General features: G+C 43.9%; 5 protein-coding genes across 7 annotated transcripts; 2 read left to right on the top strand and 3 right to left on the bottom strand.

Moving 5' to 3' along the window:
• Window positions 1–726: 726 nt before the first annotated feature.
• On the bottom strand, window positions 727–5,121 carry LOC125768115 (DIS3-like exonuclease 2). The gene is made up of 2 exons (XM_049435338.1): window positions 1,502–5,121; window positions 727–1,436 (listed from the first exon to the last, which is right to left on the bottom strand). The coding sequence occupies exons 1-2, from the start codon at window positions 4,787–4,789 to the stop codon at window positions 1,173–1,175; spliced, it is 3,552 nt and encodes a 1,183-aa protein (XP_049291295.1). The 5' UTR covers window positions 4,790–5,121; the 3' UTR covers window positions 727–1,172.
• A 110-nt stretch (window positions 5,122–5,231) lies between these two features.
• Window positions 5,232–7,040, top strand: LOC125768127 (protein Aatf). Its single transcript, XM_049435382.1, has 2 exons — window positions 5,232–6,716; window positions 6,782–7,040. The coding sequence occupies exons 1-2, from the start codon at window positions 5,341–5,343 to the stop codon at window positions 6,906–6,908; spliced, it is 1,503 nt and encodes a 500-aa protein (XP_049291339.1). The 5' UTR covers window positions 5,232–5,340; the 3' UTR covers window positions 6,909–7,040.
• A 449-nt stretch (window positions 7,041–7,489) lies between these two features.
• Window positions 7,490–10,147, bottom strand: LOC125768128 (protein disulfide-isomerase A3). 2 transcript variants are annotated; one of them, XM_049435383.1, is made up of 3 exons: window positions 10,038–10,147; window positions 9,744–9,909; window positions 7,490–9,501 (listed from the first exon to the last, which is right to left on the bottom strand). In XM_049435383.1, exons 2-3 carry the CDS (start codon window positions 9,887–9,889, stop codon window positions 8,184–8,186), a joined length of 1,464 nt encoding a protein of 487 aa, XP_049291340.1. In that variant the 5' UTR covers window positions 9,890–9,909; window positions 10,038–10,147; the 3' UTR covers window positions 7,490–8,183. The 2 variants fall into 2 exon arrangements, with proteins under 2 accessions (XP_049291340.1, XP_049291341.1); XM_049435384.1 differs by having other exon boundaries at window positions 9,744–9,906; window positions 10,038–10,133.
• Window positions 10,148–10,394: 247 nt separating this feature from the next.
• On the top strand, window positions 10,395–11,746 carry LOC125768143 (peptidyl-prolyl cis-trans isomerase H). 2 transcript variants are annotated; one of them, XM_049435405.1, is made up of 4 exons: window positions 10,395–10,695; window positions 10,788–10,853; window positions 10,935–11,111; window positions 11,199–11,746. In XM_049435405.1, the coding sequence occupies exons 2-4, from the start codon at window positions 10,788–10,790 to the stop codon at window positions 11,490–11,492; spliced, it is 537 nt and encodes a 178-aa protein (XP_049291362.1). In that variant the 5' UTR covers window positions 10,395–10,695; the 3' UTR covers window positions 11,493–11,746. The 2 variants fall into 2 exon arrangements, with proteins under 2 accessions (XP_049291362.1, XP_049291361.1); XM_049435404.1 differs by having other exon boundaries at window positions 10,397–10,853.
• Window positions 11,747–13,721: 1,975 nt separating this feature from the next.
• LOC125768140 (coenzyme Q-binding protein COQ10, mitochondrial) lies at window positions 13,722–15,212 on the bottom strand. Its single transcript, XM_049435401.1, has 3 exons — window positions 14,982–15,212; window positions 14,805–14,885; window positions 13,722–14,669 (listed from the first exon to the last, which is right to left on the bottom strand). Exons 1-3 carry the CDS (start codon window positions 15,059–15,061, stop codon window positions 14,216–14,218), a joined length of 615 nt encoding a protein of 204 aa, XP_049291358.1. The 5' UTR covers window positions 15,062–15,212; the 3' UTR covers window positions 13,722–14,215.
• Between the last annotated feature and the right edge of the window lie 827 nt (window positions 15,213–16,039).

Below are 16,039 nucleotides of genomic sequence, written 5' to 3'. Positions count from 1 at the left end.
ATTGGTGCTGCCATCCAGCGTGGCTTAAGCAAAAAGTCAAACCGTTTTAAGTGCGTAGTTGAGTTCACCAACAGCTGATGGTAATGTAAACAAATAACATTTCGAGGTAAAATTGTTCAACGTGGATTTGTTTTCAAATCTCTGCCTCTATCGTTTATTTAAGTACCTATTATTGATTCACATTAATTTTATTCGCTTCTAGATACTAAAAAGCTCGCCATTGTTAAAAGTATTCCAAATATACTTATTTATACAATCATTATCAATCATTCTGCTCTCAACCTGTAGTCATTATCAATCTATGACTGAAATACACATAATTGGAATGAATTACCATGATCCAGACTGGGGGTATTATGGATTTGTACAATGCTATTCATTCTATTTGGATAGATTTTTAAAAACATAAATTTTATAGATATAACACAATTCGTTAAACAATTGGTTCTTGTCCAAAATTACTAGGTATATTACAAAGTTTGTAAAGCTTTTCTATTACACCGAGATCAAATTGGTAAATAAATATGCTGATTCCAAAACGGCAGGTCCTTAAGCAGGTACTTTATGTTGTTCAGTCATTTCAGACACATTGCACATATCCACAGAAGTCCGAAGTATTGTTAATGTTCTTCAAATAATTATCGACAACGTACGCAAACATTGTTATACAGCTACTTTCTCAAACAATACCCCAAATAGAGGGAGATGGTATTATAAAAAACGCGATTGCCTTATCCACGTGCATACACGCAATTACTAAAAGCAGTAAAATAATTCTTCATCTTGTTTAGTACTACAATTGCCTTACCTACTGACTGGCAGTTTGTGCCTTACTAACCAAAAACCGAATGGTCATTACGCGCCAAAGGAAGAAACCGGATCGTGCATCGCGCATACGAATCGAGCTGAATTTTAAAGCTTTGATAGCAGCCACCGCACTATCGCTTAAATTACAGTTTAATTCTATAAACACGTACCTACATATACAATTATTTCTGCGTCATTTAGGATGTAAAAATCATCGAACGGTGTGCGAACCGTAGAAACTGTAGAAACACGATTTTACGTACGTTAATTGATCGAATTGACAAAAAACAACATATACCTAATGTGTGATGGAGTGTGAACATCCTTACGTTTTGTGAGACAAATGCAACATTGCACGAAATGTCTTAATATATACGAGCGGATTTCATTTCCGCGCTTAAATCAGTAACCGACTTCTCGAGGGTTTGCGATAATATAACTTCTTCCTCCTGTCGTAGGGGAAGAATTGAGCAAACGGTAATCGTATTATTGACGACCTTCACGGTGACGCGAACCTTACTAAACATTGTTAACTTAACCGGCGGTATAGAGGTATCCACCGGAATCAACATACAGCTTCCGACTGGTTCGACGGATTTCATCACGATCGTTGCAACAGCGGAAAGTTTCTAAAAGAAGAAAACGACACATTAGTAGAGTCTGCAATTAATCGCACGAATACCTTACGACTTACCTTCGTTGCAGCTTTAAGTACGATACCGGAATGAATTAACACCAGATCGATAAAATGAGTCCCGCATCCCATAACAGCAGCCTCCGTTTCGTATTCACCAACCGAAGCCAACCAGTGTCGGAAGTAAAGCAAAGAGCTGGCATCACCAGCCAACTTGGCGTTGTACTTCTTCTCGTTGCAAATGAACGCCAAACACTGCAGTTCCTCGGGCGAACGCTTCGGTGGTACATCGATTTCCAGCATAGCGGCAAGTACCCGATGCACCAGACAATCCGCATATCGCCGAATCGGGCTAGTGAAGTGTGTGTACATCGGTATGGCCAATGCGTAGTGCATAAAGTGTTCGGGAGTGGTCGCAAACGATGAGCAGTAGTATTGTGCCCGGATCATCGGTTTGGCGAGCAGCACGCTCAACACACTTCTGGTCGCGTCCGGATTCTCGGACGAAGCAATGATTGTTTCCATGCATTCGCGGATGTCTTTCGGACCCGCGTACGATAATGCATGCCCGTGCAGGGACAGAGTTCGAGCCAAATTCTTCATCATGTTCGCCGCCGGTGGACTGTGCGAGCGAAGCAGCGATATCGCTGGGAATGCCTTATATATGGCATTCGCAACGGACGTATTCGCAAGAAGCATAAAATCCTCGATCATCTCGTTACTCGGACGAACTTGGTATGCACCGTATTCGATGGGTCGCCCAGTGGCAGGATCAAGTCGGAACGTAAGTTTCGGCTGGTTAATCTTCAGGCAGCCATCATCCATCCTGCGTTGGCGTAATTTCACCGCGATCGATTGCAGAGTGTTGACGATTCTGCAAAGCGTCTTTGCAGTGTATCCGTGCAGTATCTCGGGAAACTGATCCTCATCCAACTCACAGTTCGGATTGTCTAGCATAAGCTGCGCGTGCTCGTACGATAGCTGCGAGCAAGAGTTTATGACGCTACGAGCAAAGCGTGTACTTAACACCGTCCCATCGGGTTGCATTTCCCAAAACACCGAAAAGGCCAGCTTATCTTCACCGGGCAGCAGAGAGCAAGTATTGCACAGTTGCTTTGGCAGCATGTGGTACACCGTATCCACCATGTAAATCGAGGTGGCCCGAAGCTTCACCAACTCATCCAGTGGGGAACTTTCGCGCAAAAAGAATGTCACGTCCGATATGTGTACGCCAATTTGATAATTGCCGTTTGGAAGCTCTTTGCAGCTTAGTGCATCATCCAAATCGCGTGCCGTTGCCGGATCGATCGTGAATATGCATTCGCCGCGAAGATCTTCACGGCGGGCCAACTCCTGTTCCGGTATGGTGTATGGTACTGCCGGAAGCTGCGCTAAAATGTCTTCCCCATAAGGCTTCACATCCAGATTGTGTTCGACGAGAATGGATTCGTTTTCCACCTCAAGAACACCACATTTTCCGATGGATTTCAATATCGTACCGATCGGTATCTCATCCTGCCACTCGATGATTTCGGCGTGATATAATACGTCTGTTACATCCGTGCTTTCATTCGTTTGCGACGCCTTTCGATCGACCTCCTTTGGCTTGGTTGGTTTTACTTCCAGTAGGGCATTTGGCCAATCCTGCTTGAACACACGCATCGGCGGAATGCGCATATCTCTTGATACAAACATTCGAAAATGTTTCTTACCCGCTGCAGTCTGCAGGAACTTCCCGACGCACTGACGATTGTGACGCTTTTCCAGGATACGCACGACGAATCCGGCGTTGTTGTTCGTCGAATTTACCGCAGGGTTTGTGGTCTCTTCCGCGGATTCATTCTCACAGTCAGAATTATCGTCCGTTTCTTCCTCGGAATCCGGTGTCTGGTGTTTTACAAATACCCGAACCAAATCGCCTTCCATGGCGCATCGGCGCAGTAGGATAGAATTTATAAAAATATTCCCAGTGCGTGAGGCATCATCAACAAACGACTGTATATTGTTGCGCGCATTGATGCGTATGGTTCCCTCCATCATGTAACCGACATTTTTGTCGACCAACTGCTGCACAAACGAATCTAATCGTTCCTGTATGATTTCGTTCGCTTTGTCCCGCACGTTCTCCAGCAGAAGCTCAGGATCGGCTTTAGATTTCGAGCTCCGTTTACCACCGCTTAGCAGAAAGTTTATTTGATCTTCGTACGATCCCCTAGTTTCACGTTTCTGCTTGCTGCTGGTTGCAGTTTGCGCATGGTGCTCCATACGCTCCTTGGACGATGTGATCGGTCCAACGGCTCCATTCCTATCGGCAAGAAATTGTTTCGCCTCCAAAACCAACTTTTCCGCAACGGGGATGATGCTTTTGTTAACCAGCACCACATGCTTCTTGTATGGATGTGGATCAAGCAGACCGAGCTCTATTCCCTGCCGTTCGATAAACTTTCTCCGCTGACTAGAGCTTAGCAAAAATAGCTTAACCAGTAGCTTATGCTCCGGTGGCAACTCATCGCTTTCCAGCGTTTCGTCCGTCATCGTTTGGGTGCTATCCCTTTTCGGTGATGGGACAGAAAGTGGTTTGTCCTTCCGTTTCGACTCCGTCTTGCTACTAGATTCCGATACTGATTGTGTCGGTTTTGTCCTTTTCTCCGGGAATTTGTCCTTCCCTTCTAGTGGATTGTTTGATGTACCAGCAGCGATCGAACCAGGTTTGCGTTTACCGGGATTCTCTTTACACTCCTTCTTCATATTATTAATCTGGACCACCAATTCATCGATCTTTCGCGACAATTGCGATACCCGATCGTTAGCTGCATCATCCTTAATCGGTTTGGCATTGTCCTTTCTCGCATCGAATTGTTTAGTGCCACCCTTCAGTTTCATCTTATCCTTTTTGATATTTGTTTCCTTAAACGCCTTGCTTCTCAGCTCTGGCTGTCCTAGCGGTGGAGGTGGTTCATCTGCTTCGGATTCCGATTTACTGTTCACCTTCTCGGTTGCTTTCTCCTTCGCAAAAGCGTTAACTATTTCGTCCATGTTTCCAAAGGTGACCTTACCAGCTCGCTTATCGGGGAGGCCCGACGAAGATGCAGCTGAATCGTTTTCCTCGAGTTTCTTCACATCGAGTAAAATGGGCTGCGTTTTCAGCTCACGTGAAGTGGACGTATCCTTTGCTAGTCCTGCATCTAGCAGTTCTTCGTTGTCCTTCGGCTTCTTACTAATCTTTGATTTGTTGTTTTCTTTCACCGAACCTTTCTTGCCCTTGCTAACTCCAGCATTTTCCAACATCTTGCGAGTATCGTCGATCATGGTTTCTCTTATTTCACGAAAGAACTGCTCATCAGACATGATATTCCCACTTCCCCACTATTTAACCCTTTCTTTACACAATGTGTGCCAACTTCGCGCAATTCACTTTGCTTATGATGCCACTCTGTCCCTTTTCTGAGTTCTTCCACCACTTCATTCACCACCTGCGGAACAACCCTTCTCGATCTGACGCATCGCTGGTCAACGAATGAAACAAGGTAATCAGAGATTGTTGTTCAGGTGATTGTGGCCACAATTAAATGAACATTGTTTTTTCAGTAGATCGATGAATGGATCAATAAGGTATTTTACATTTTGTACTTATTGCATCGTGTGCCGTAATTTGTTTTAATTATTTTAATAGACAAAAAGGGAAATTTCTCACCATCCATTTAAACACCGTTCCATTTGACAATCATCATCATCAACAACATCTGGGTTGTTTGTTGCAAGTCGAAACGTCAAACTTCACAATCAAAACAAACACGCACGGGCACATGTTTTCACTCGTGCTACTGCAAAAGTGTCCTAAATATTAAATCGTTTCGGTTCGGAGTAAAGTGCCTAGGTAGACCTCCAAGCTGGCCACGATGAGGAAAAAGGCAGCTACTCTTTCGGACAAGCTAAACAAGCTTTTCGCACCGGAAGAACGTGCCGAGGAATCTGACGATGAAACTGCACCAAAGTTCAGTGAGTTTGATGAAACACCGGACGATGCGGGTACGAATGCGGCTTTAAGTGAGTTCCGTAAGCGCAACATTCGATTTCTGGAAGACTTTGATCGGAAGTATAAGGGGGCCGTCTCGTCGCGAAATGAAACTTTCAGCGATGAAGATGCTGATGAGGAATCTGATGAGGAATCCGACGAAGCGGAGGATGATTTGGATGGTGATGAAGATAGTGAAGAGCAGGAGGAGGATGCAAAAATGTTTCGAAAAAAGAAACCAAAATCGCTTGTATTGCTAAAACCGAACAGCGCCGGTGATAGCGAGGAAAATGACGATAGCGATCAGGAAGAAGATTCCGAAGATGTAACGGATGATGATCAGGAATCCTTGGCAGAATACACGGATAGGAGTAAGAGTAAGCCATCATCCACGCCGCAGATAACATTGATCAGGGAAGAAAATCGTCAGGACGCGATCAATAAAGGTCTGGCGGTGCAGAATCAGCTTAAAATTTGGGAACGTTTGCTAGAAATGCGCATCAAGGTACAGCCCTGTTTAATTGCCTCCAACAGCCTACCACCGTCATCGTCGATCTATCGCAATTTTGCATGCCAGAACGAGGAATTTCGCCAGAAGTCAGATCAAGTGACAAAAATCGTTTCAGAAACGATGGAACAAATGCTTGAGCTTCAGGAACTGCTTCTGGGTCGATATTCCGAAACGAAAGATCTACTCAAGAGTGGATCGAAACGGAAAGCGCCATCGGTTAAAAACGCTAATGCGAAACAAATGGCTTTGGACGGATACGAGCAGATACTTGCTAGGCGATGCAAAGATATGGAGGAATACCGGAACAGCGTGTTAACGAAGTGGCACGATCGAACAAATGTTGCTTCCAAGATGCGAAATAATCCGAAGCAGTCATTGTCGGTGTTGAGAAAAATAGAGGACAGCCTTATTAATCGTGAGGAACTTGTGCGTAAAACGCAACTCTATCGTGGTGGCTATACACTGCTGGGAAGGAAAGTATCGTCGGCGGAAACGATATCGGCTTCAGCTGACCTGCGAAAAGATGAGCCGGAAGCAACGGAAGAACCATCAACATCGTCGGTTTACGATGGAGAAATTTTCGACGATTCCGATTTCTACCATCAGATGCTGCGGGAATTGATTGAGTACAAAACCAGCACCACCGATAGTCCGCAGGAGATTGCCAAAAAATTGGCGGAATTACAGAGACTACGCAACAAGATGAAGAAAACAGTCGACACAAAAGCTTCCAAGGGCCGAAAGATACGGTAAGCGGTTAAGAAAGTTTGCCAGACGTTAGTGAGATAATAAAAGGTTTTCCATTACATTTTAGTTACGTCGTACATAACAAGCTGGTTAACTTTATGGCCCCGGTAACCGATTACGACTGGACAGATGATGCAAAGGATGAGCTGTTTGGATCTCTCTTCGGCCAAACGCATGCCACGGAAGAGCAATAAGCAGCGAAAGTGGAACATATAAACTATATAAAAAATAATGTAATAAACATGAAACAGAACACGCGAAACAGAAACATTCTAGAAGCATGGTCCCATACATGATGAAATCATATTGCAGTTGAAAACCGAAACAGGAAGTTAAAGGGGGGTAAAAGGTACAATGTTTAGCAATTTGTACAAGCCATAATGTTGTGTAAGCAATTGTGAATTGATGTCATGCTAAAGTGACCTTTTTTCTCCACACGACAAGCTTGTAATGGGATTGTGTTTTAACGCTGACTGCGTTGAAGAACTATGTTTCTCTTGCAACATAGATAAGCGTGACAGGCGCTCCGTCCTATTCCCTCGAGGAATAGATCACGTGACGGTCGTTAACAATACGAACCTTGTATGTTTTTAAAATTCTAGAAAAAACTTCCTGTTGATTAAGTTCTGAAAAAAAATCACGAAGCTTCCGGTACGAAAGTTAACTTGAAAATTTATGATGTGTGCAGACTTGGAAGACTTGTTAAGAGCCTATGGAACGCACCTTGCCTTTCGTTTAGGAATGTTTGTTCGTGCATAAGGAAAGCTTCTTTAAATATTGTTAGATCCTTTCTGTTTATTTAAAAAAATGCTCTTTCACAGTACACAATTATACAGCAACAGAGTAAGAATGGAAACAAATGAATCGGACAAACAAAAAGCTCACCAAACATTCATCTCCATCATGCACTGCAGAAAAGGGAGATTGTTGCATGCCTGGGAGAAGATTTCGTTATCAGTAGTGTTCTATTTATACCTTTCGCTTGCCCCGAATCGAATGCTCAAGTACTACGATAAGCCAGAGAAAAATTAAATCTAGAAAACAGATTTTTGTTCAGTTCTAAATGCAGTTTGCGCATCCTCGCATCCATGTGCCATAGCAGTAATTGCTTGCTGCTGTAAGCTGTTGTTCGTTCTGTTGATACCGTATCACCCTAAGTCATAGTATTCGATAACCGTTGGCTGAGAGGACGACGTTCCTTTTTGTTCTCGGTATCACCGACTTGGTGTAGTTCTTGTTTGTTTTTCGATCCTACATGCTTAATCTTAGGAAAACGTGTGGTAACCAATACAAATCCGCTAGCACACGTATAAAAAAGAAAGGGGACAAAATGAAGAGTGTTTGATAGATCTGACAAAAAAACAACGGATGAAATCAGCAGCCTTTGGAATGCCTGAACAGTGCCTTAATAGGAAAACGTAGAAAACCACCTTTTGATGGCTGCCGATCTGAACGGAAAAGGTAAGAGATTACAGTTCGGTCTTCTTCGCATTGCCGGCACGGTCGAAGCTCTTCAGCTCGCTCGTCGCATGTTTGGCAATGTACTTCACGAAGTCGTCCACCTCGCGACCACCTTCGTAGCGGACCGGGCTGCTCTTGGCGTCCTTGGGCAACCAGTACAGGGTCGGGAAGCCACGCACCTCGAAGTGAGATGGCACATCATTAGCGGTGGCATCCATTTTCACGATCGAGACAGCCTCATCCTTCAGCTTGGTGCCGAGCTCCTCCAATGTCGGGGCAAGCTTCTTACAGTGGCCACACCACGGAGCATAGAACTCAACCAGCGTGTCAGCATCATTGTTTACGACCACCTCGTCGAAGTTCTTAGCCACGGCCACCTTAACCGGTCCATCGTTGTTTTCTGGCACCGGTTCCGACTTGACGTACGGTTCCAGAGAGCCCTCCTCCAACTCTGTGGCGAATGCCTGCAGGTTGTCTACCGAGAACTCGTCCTTCATAATGAACTTCTGGTTCTTCGCATCACGGGCCAGCACCAAGGGCTTATCGCCGGTGTAATCGTATCCGTACTCGTTCAGCTCGTGCTGGAAGTCATCCTTAGCGCTGACGGCAAAGTTAACACGGCCAGCAAACTCCTTCGCCACCTTCAGTACTCGGTTGCGCCAGTAGTTCGTGCCCTTCGGGTTCTTTACGTAATCCACCGCGTAGTACACGACCACCAGCGGGTTCTTGAAGTCGGCCGTAGTGTCACGCGAGCGCACTCCAGCCAAACCGTGATAGTTAGCCTTCACGAAGTCAGTCAGCTCCTGCTTGGTGGTTCCTTCGAACTTTACAAAGTCAGGCTCAAATTTGTTCGCCAGCTGACGGGCACGGAAAAGATACACAGCATCGGTTTCGCTTTGCTTTTCCAACACTTCTGGCGCGCTGCTGTGTCCGAACCGTAGCCGTTCCCGTTGACTGTCGGCGTACTTCAGGAAGACACCCTTCAGATCTGACTCCTTCTGGAAGAAACCAACTACGGACGTTTCCTGTACCTTCAGGAATGCCTCAAACGCTTCCACCGTCAACAGATCCTTCGAGGCGGGACCAACAATGGATTTCATGTACTTTGCAATACCGTTTGCCTCTCGCGGACCATTGTACTCCTGGGACACTTCGCCATTTTTGAACACTTTCAGTGTGGGATAGCCACTGACGCTGAACTTGTTACAGGTATCCTTACCACCCTCAGTACAATCGACCTTGGCTAGCGCGATCGGAGGATCGTCACCACGCAGCAGTTCGGCCGCCTTTGCATATTCGGGCTTAAGTTTTTTGCAGTGTCCACACCTGGAACGAAACACCGGGTAATCGGTGAAGAGAAGAAAAAAAAACAATCAAAATGCTGACTCGAAAGGTTATTGCCATCGGTTCTGTGTGGTACGATTGACGGATGAGTGAAATATGTCACCCCGCACATTCTTCTCTTTTTCGCTTCTAGATTTTCCTCTAGCGATACAAAATGGAATGTATTTCGCAACAAACCGACTAATCGGTTGTAAGGGAAAGTAAGTTCTGCATGTAAAACTTACCATGGGGCATAGAACATCACAAGGGTGGTTTCTGTTTCCGCAACACGGGTGGCAAAGTCGCTATCGGTCAAATCCAGAACGTCGGCTTCACCGGCAAACGCCAACGCCACAAGGGCACACAGACAAACCAGCAACCGGCAGTACATGATTATCCGCTTCGCCGCTGCTGATGAATAAAAGATGCGTATTTTATATTTTCCCCCGATCGAATCCACCAAAGGAAGCTCCTGCGTAATAATTTCGTTTCTATTACGTGGCCCTCACAGCCAACAGCCAAAAACACACTTTACTTACTCGAAGAAATTGAGGAATCAAATCGACGTCTTCTCGAAGCAAAGTTTCGGAAAGATCTCTTTTCTTATGTCGGTGTTAGTGACCTCCCTGTCGTGTTTCGTTGGCGATCGCTGATTGGTCCGCGACAGGCACGATAGTCGGTCCAATGGACATGTGAAATACAATTTTAATGACAGCACGTGTCAAAGATTTAGTTAATTGAAGTTGAAAGAAGTTAAAGAATTATAAAATAAAATAGTTAAAATTATTAGGTTAGTTATAAAAGTAGAATCTCGTTTAAATGGTTTGTTTGTTTGAAAAATCAATTGGCATGTAAAAAGTTTTTGTCCGACACCGTCGAACGTGTCGAATCGGTATCCTGTATGTCAGAAGCTGGTGTGCCAAATTCATGACCGTACCAGCCTGGCGGTCATCTTTGAATCCCGCTTTGTCGGTAAATACAGTTTTGTCATTATCAAACGGAGTCATTTCGTATTTTGCATTTTGGTTTAACGAACATAGGAAGAGTTGCGGTAGTTCCGATACATAACACGCTATTCATTGAAACTCAGTACATTAATTTTGTTAGCGTAGTTTGAAACCGGTCGCTCTGTGGTAATCTACACGCGTAACGGCGCGAATTCCAAATCGAAACGTGCTTGGGGACGCTCTTTTTCCGGTTCGCAGATAATCTTAAGTGCTAGTGAGTAACTTTTGTGAACTGTGTGGTTAATATCTCTTTCCCAAACGAAAATGCCTACTTGGACGCAGATGCAATCACAGCTACGCAATCCTAGCAATCCGGTGGTGTTTATGGATATTACCGTCGGAACAGCGGTAGGTAGAAAACGTACTAGTACAATTCCGTATGCAACCTACAGGAGGATAGTAATCTTAGCATTGCATTGCCATCGACAGGAAATTGGCCGCATGGTATTTGAACTATATGCGGATGCTGTACCGAAAACGTGTGAAAACTTTCGACAGTTCTGTACGGGCGAGTACAAAAAGGATGGTGTCCCGATAGGATACAAGGGTTCGAGCTTTCATCGCGTTATTAAAGACTTTATGATACAGGGAGGCGATTTTGTAAATGTATGTTAATGTTTTCTCTGTTGTTGCGTAGCATTTTAACGATTTAGTGACGACGTGTTAATGAACGGACCTTTCCTATTCCTTCAGGGCGATGGAACGGGTGTTATGAGCATCTACGGAAGTGCCACCTTCCCCGATGAACACTTTTTGCTGAAGCACGACGCACCCGGTCTGCTCTCAATGGCTAACAGTGGGAAGGATACAAATGGTTGCCAGTTTTTCATCACCTGTTCAAAGTGTAACTTCCTCGACTATAAACACGTCGTGTTTGGGCGCGTACTGGATGGGCTGTTAATTATGCGTAAGATAGAAAACGTTCCGACGGGACCGAACAATAAGCCGAAGTTACCCGTAGTCATATCGCAGTGCGGACAGCTGTAACAGCATTCCAGCGGACAGTGGTGCTGTATAAAATTGTAATAAACCCAACGAAGCGCCTGCTAGAATCTTCGGTGTTTAAAACAGCAAGTACCGTGTGTTGTATGGATTATAAAACCGGTGATGATTATGAAAATGAACCTATGGAACACTTGGTTCACATTCCAGCGTATGGTCCGGGTGCCATAATTAACCACGTGGAGTTCATATTGCCCTTGAATGAGGATTGGTGGATTGTATTTATAAACATGTTTTTCCACGAGCTTGAAAAAATGATTCCCGCATTGTGCACGTGCTGCTGCCCAATCCATAGTCCTTCTCCAAATTCATAAACTAAAGCGCGACTCACACCCTGGAATGGACTGACAGAAACAATCACTGGCTAACGAAGGTAACACCGCGGTAAATGATTGCACGACAGCTGGGCATGGGCAGATATCCTTGCTCCTTTGCGGCTAATCAATGGAAACTCCTTTTCCCTCCCTCCAGTGCCTCCATTTCCCTCCCCCTTCCACCACACTGACCACTATCTAAGCCGGCAACATCAAGGGTCGTGCGCACACGTTTTGTTTTTTACGATCCTAATGAACGTTTCACACGCAATCGTTTCTGAGCAGAGTTTGTTCAGCCAGTGGTCAGCCGTCGAGCCTCCTGCACCTACCGAAACCGTCTCAGTAGATCGATGCTATAGAGAAAAAAATAATAATAAACCGGAAAAGCCCTAAACTACACTTCGTTAGATAAAACAGCATTCCTATTATGCTGGGACATTAAAAAGGTGCATGATTAGCGAAGAAATTGTAATTAAAACGTGTGCTATTTTGTTATGAATTCATGGAGCTCATAATTTAAAACACCTACGCCTGTTCGGAGAGCCAAACCATAAAAAGGAAATTTACAAATGATTTAATTTTCCACGCTACATTATTTAATTACTTGTCTGGAGTAGAAAGGCAAATGGTTGATTTTGTTTTTGCTTCCTCCTAGTTAATTACTGCGGAAATGGCACGGAGGAGTGAAAAATCTGCCCAAATTCTTTCGCTTCAAACTACGCTAGGTCCGCTAATCGAGTAATGAGACCGTTGGGCAAACATTTGCATAAGCTAGATTTCGCATGCAAATGCATGCTGTTGGCCTTGATCTTTGAACCCGCCTGGTTGTTAGGTTGAGCCTTCGTATGGCCTTTGGTGTACGAGCGGGTGGATATGCTTTTCTACCAGGCAACAAAACATATTCATTGGTTAGTGGGTGTGGAATGTTCTAAAATTCAAATAGGTATACTGCATAGCCTTATGGAAGCCTTGATGGAGCCTATCTAAAGTAAAAAACGAATAGTCCCTCGCAGGATCAAACGCCACTATATTCTCCTTGCTCTATTATTGGAGGTGTTCCCATTCAAGGTTTGTGCACGATGAAGAAAGTACAACAAAAGGAACACGATGACGGCGGCATGTTTTATGGTTATTGATTGAAACCATCGTCTATCGTCGAACTATATCGGATGGCGGAAAAGAGGCTTCCGGTGTTGGAAGTAGCTGTTGGACGTCCACATCGTCAATGGTTGTAGAGGCGTTTGACCAAATGGTAAATGATTTACGATTCCTCGCCCACAGTACCTGCCATTAGCTATGCCGTCACTACCTCGGAAAGGACATAAAACATTGTATTGCTCGGTTCACGATCACGTGGCATTGGATTGTTGGTAAATATTGCTGTCAATTAGGATTTCCATAAGTCCTTGTCGCTTGAGTATCGCTTAACTCAACAATTCACCTCGATGCGTTTAATGTTTTCCCACAGCCACGTGTCCAGTTTATTGCAGACAGGTGGGAGTTTCTGCCTTGAAGTAATTGTTTAGAATGTTCGTTATGGAAATGACAAGTTCCACATAACTCATCACGGTTGTAATGAAGGGCAAACCATGATTAAAGCTGTGCGCAGGTTTTACATTCATCAGACAAATGAAAAAGGATGTCTACATTTTACAACTTCGTTTATTTCTGTCCTGTGCATGTTTAGAGGAAGTTGGAACCGAGACGATTCACATTACACAGTGAGAATCCGTGGAGAAACAGCTGTTTAAAAAGACTGATTTATGTGTAAATTTTAAATCGGTTTATTTAACTTTGTCATGCAAAGCAACGTTAACCAAGTTTGAACTATCCATGATGAAGAAAACCGTATGTAATGAATGGTTTTTCGGAGCTATAAAATCATATACAATCATGAAAATTTTTCATTGATTTTGAAGCGTGTTTTCATATCACTTGTTCTTAAATAATATGTACAAATCAACAACGATTCGACTCGGCTTTTCGCTTCACTTTTGGCATCAAAATAAATAAGTAACAATTCGTATGGAATTGGATGAATATGTACATTTCAACAATTCACATGCGCTCTCTCGTTTGGTAAACGAATGAATATCGAAAATGCTTTGCCTATACTGTGCGAAGATATCTGATCTACACATTTCGATCGTCTGGTACCAAATATAGTCATTGTTATCAAGACAAAACATGAACATAACAAACATATAAGCGTCAATATCGAGAAGGAATTCCTCTTGTAAGGTCATCCTGTGCAGGCCTGTTACGAAGGAGGGCAGAAAAATACAGTCCCCGGCCAGTAGCAGGCAACCCGCAAATCCGGCTATTCGGAACATTTTAAACATAATTTGCTAACTACAATTTCCGAGGCTTTCCATTCTTCGCCAGGTTCCTGGGTCATGATTTGTTTGACACCAACACGTGGCTCTTGATAGCCGGTGGACCGAACCTTTGCTCGGCTTCTTGAATGAAGGCATATTCCATCTGCTTAACGAGCTGATCGAAAAACAGATTCGAAAGCTGCGAATGTAGCAACGATTTGAACTCGAACGATACCATAAAATCAATTACGCATGATTGTGGGATGTCCTTTAACCCCGGGCTAAACTGCCAGGCCGTCAACAGGTAGTTGAACAGCCGACCATCAACACACTCTGCCTTGACGAGTGTGGGCGTAATGAGCGTTACGGTCGAGGTGTAGCTTTCGTTCAGCGGTGGGAATCCGATGATAAGGTCCGCTTTTAGGGATCCTGGTTTACGGTTGTACACGTGGGACTTTTTACAAAATGGCACAAACGTGTTGTATTTTTCAACGTCAGCAACCACGGAATAAAGCTGTTGCATTGAGTACCTACAAAAAGAGAGGAAACAGACCAACATTAGCAAGTTGAACTTGAAACCATTCCAAGGACCTGTGTCACACAGGAAGATCAATGTACGCGCACTCGATTTCATGGTCAACTGCGTAGTGCGGATTCATACTCACCCAACCAGCTTCTTTTGGGTAAATTCACGTCGTGTTTTCGTTATTGGTGTAAAATCAAAAATGCCCCTATATGTTGAATAGCTGCCGTAGGGAGAAAAAAACGCAATTTAGATTAACTATTTCTTTCGACTCATCGTGTTGCTTATCATGTGCAAAGGTATCACCTTTGCTACCTACAGCAAAGGGTTTCGCTGATATTGCGCCAGATTTCTCGATAAGAATATGTGCTTTGCGTTTGCTACTACTTTCACGGACATTACACGAACGGGTGGAAAACACAGTAACACGTGAATTTACCCAAAACAATTACAATTCCGCAGCTGCTCACGGTGCACAAAAAATAGATTTGCGTAACGTTGGGTATTTAGTGTAATTTCTTTATTCGCAAGCGAACTATCCAAGGCCAACAAAAAATAACAAACTTTGGCGATTTGTCATATGTCATCAAATCGTTGTTGACAGTTTCCGACCAAAGCACTGTGGGACGGTCAGCCGAATTTATCTTGGTCTAAATATGTGTTTGCCAATAATTCAGTTACCAATTGTTTCTATACGATACAGCTATTCTACTGAACGCTCGAGATTATTTTCCAGTATAAAAAAGGATTTCGTTTACGGATAATTTCGATTTTATCTGAATATTTCGACCAACTACAGCTCAAAATCCAGGGCTGCTGCAAAGGCTGGCTGCTGATAAACAAACAGTGGTTGATGTGTTGAAATACGATGTGCGTTTATCTTAAGGAATTAGTAATAAAAATATCAATGTTCATCAAGCTTATCTAATCTTTTCCCGGTATTATTTTGAAAATGTTGAGCCGAAAAATTATCCAGTGTAAGTGCACGCATGTTGAATTATTTCCCCCAAAACAGAAGACCAGCTGTCAGTGACGGGTTGTGTTTCTTTTTGTACGCAAGCAAGTTGATAGGAGTCGAAACGCCTAATCATCGGCAGAATTAAATTATCTAGTGAGAAAAGTGTTTCCCGGTAAAGGTGGAACTGAAAATAGCACTTACAATCGTCGCTGGCCTCGCGTTAGGTGTGTATGTCCCGTGTGTCCCAAGATTGCGTCCGTTGTTCGATCACAATCAACCTTTCTTTTCCTCTACGATAAGATCTCGTCCGTCTGGCTGCGGTGGCTGTGCAAGACTTCGTTATCAATTGCGGCGTATCAATTGCAGCACCGAGGAAACCAAAGATTGCAAACCGTAAAACAAACGAAACTGAGGTAATA

This window comes from Anopheles funestus, chromosome 3RL, assembly GCF_943734845.2.
Source record: "Anopheles funestus chromosome 3RL, idAnoFuneDA-416_04, whole genome shotgun sequence".
Taxonomy (NCBI): domain Eukaryota; kingdom Metazoa; phylum Arthropoda; class Insecta; order Diptera; family Culicidae; genus Anopheles; species Anopheles funestus.
This window is presented reverse-complemented; position numbering and strand designations above follow the sequence as displayed.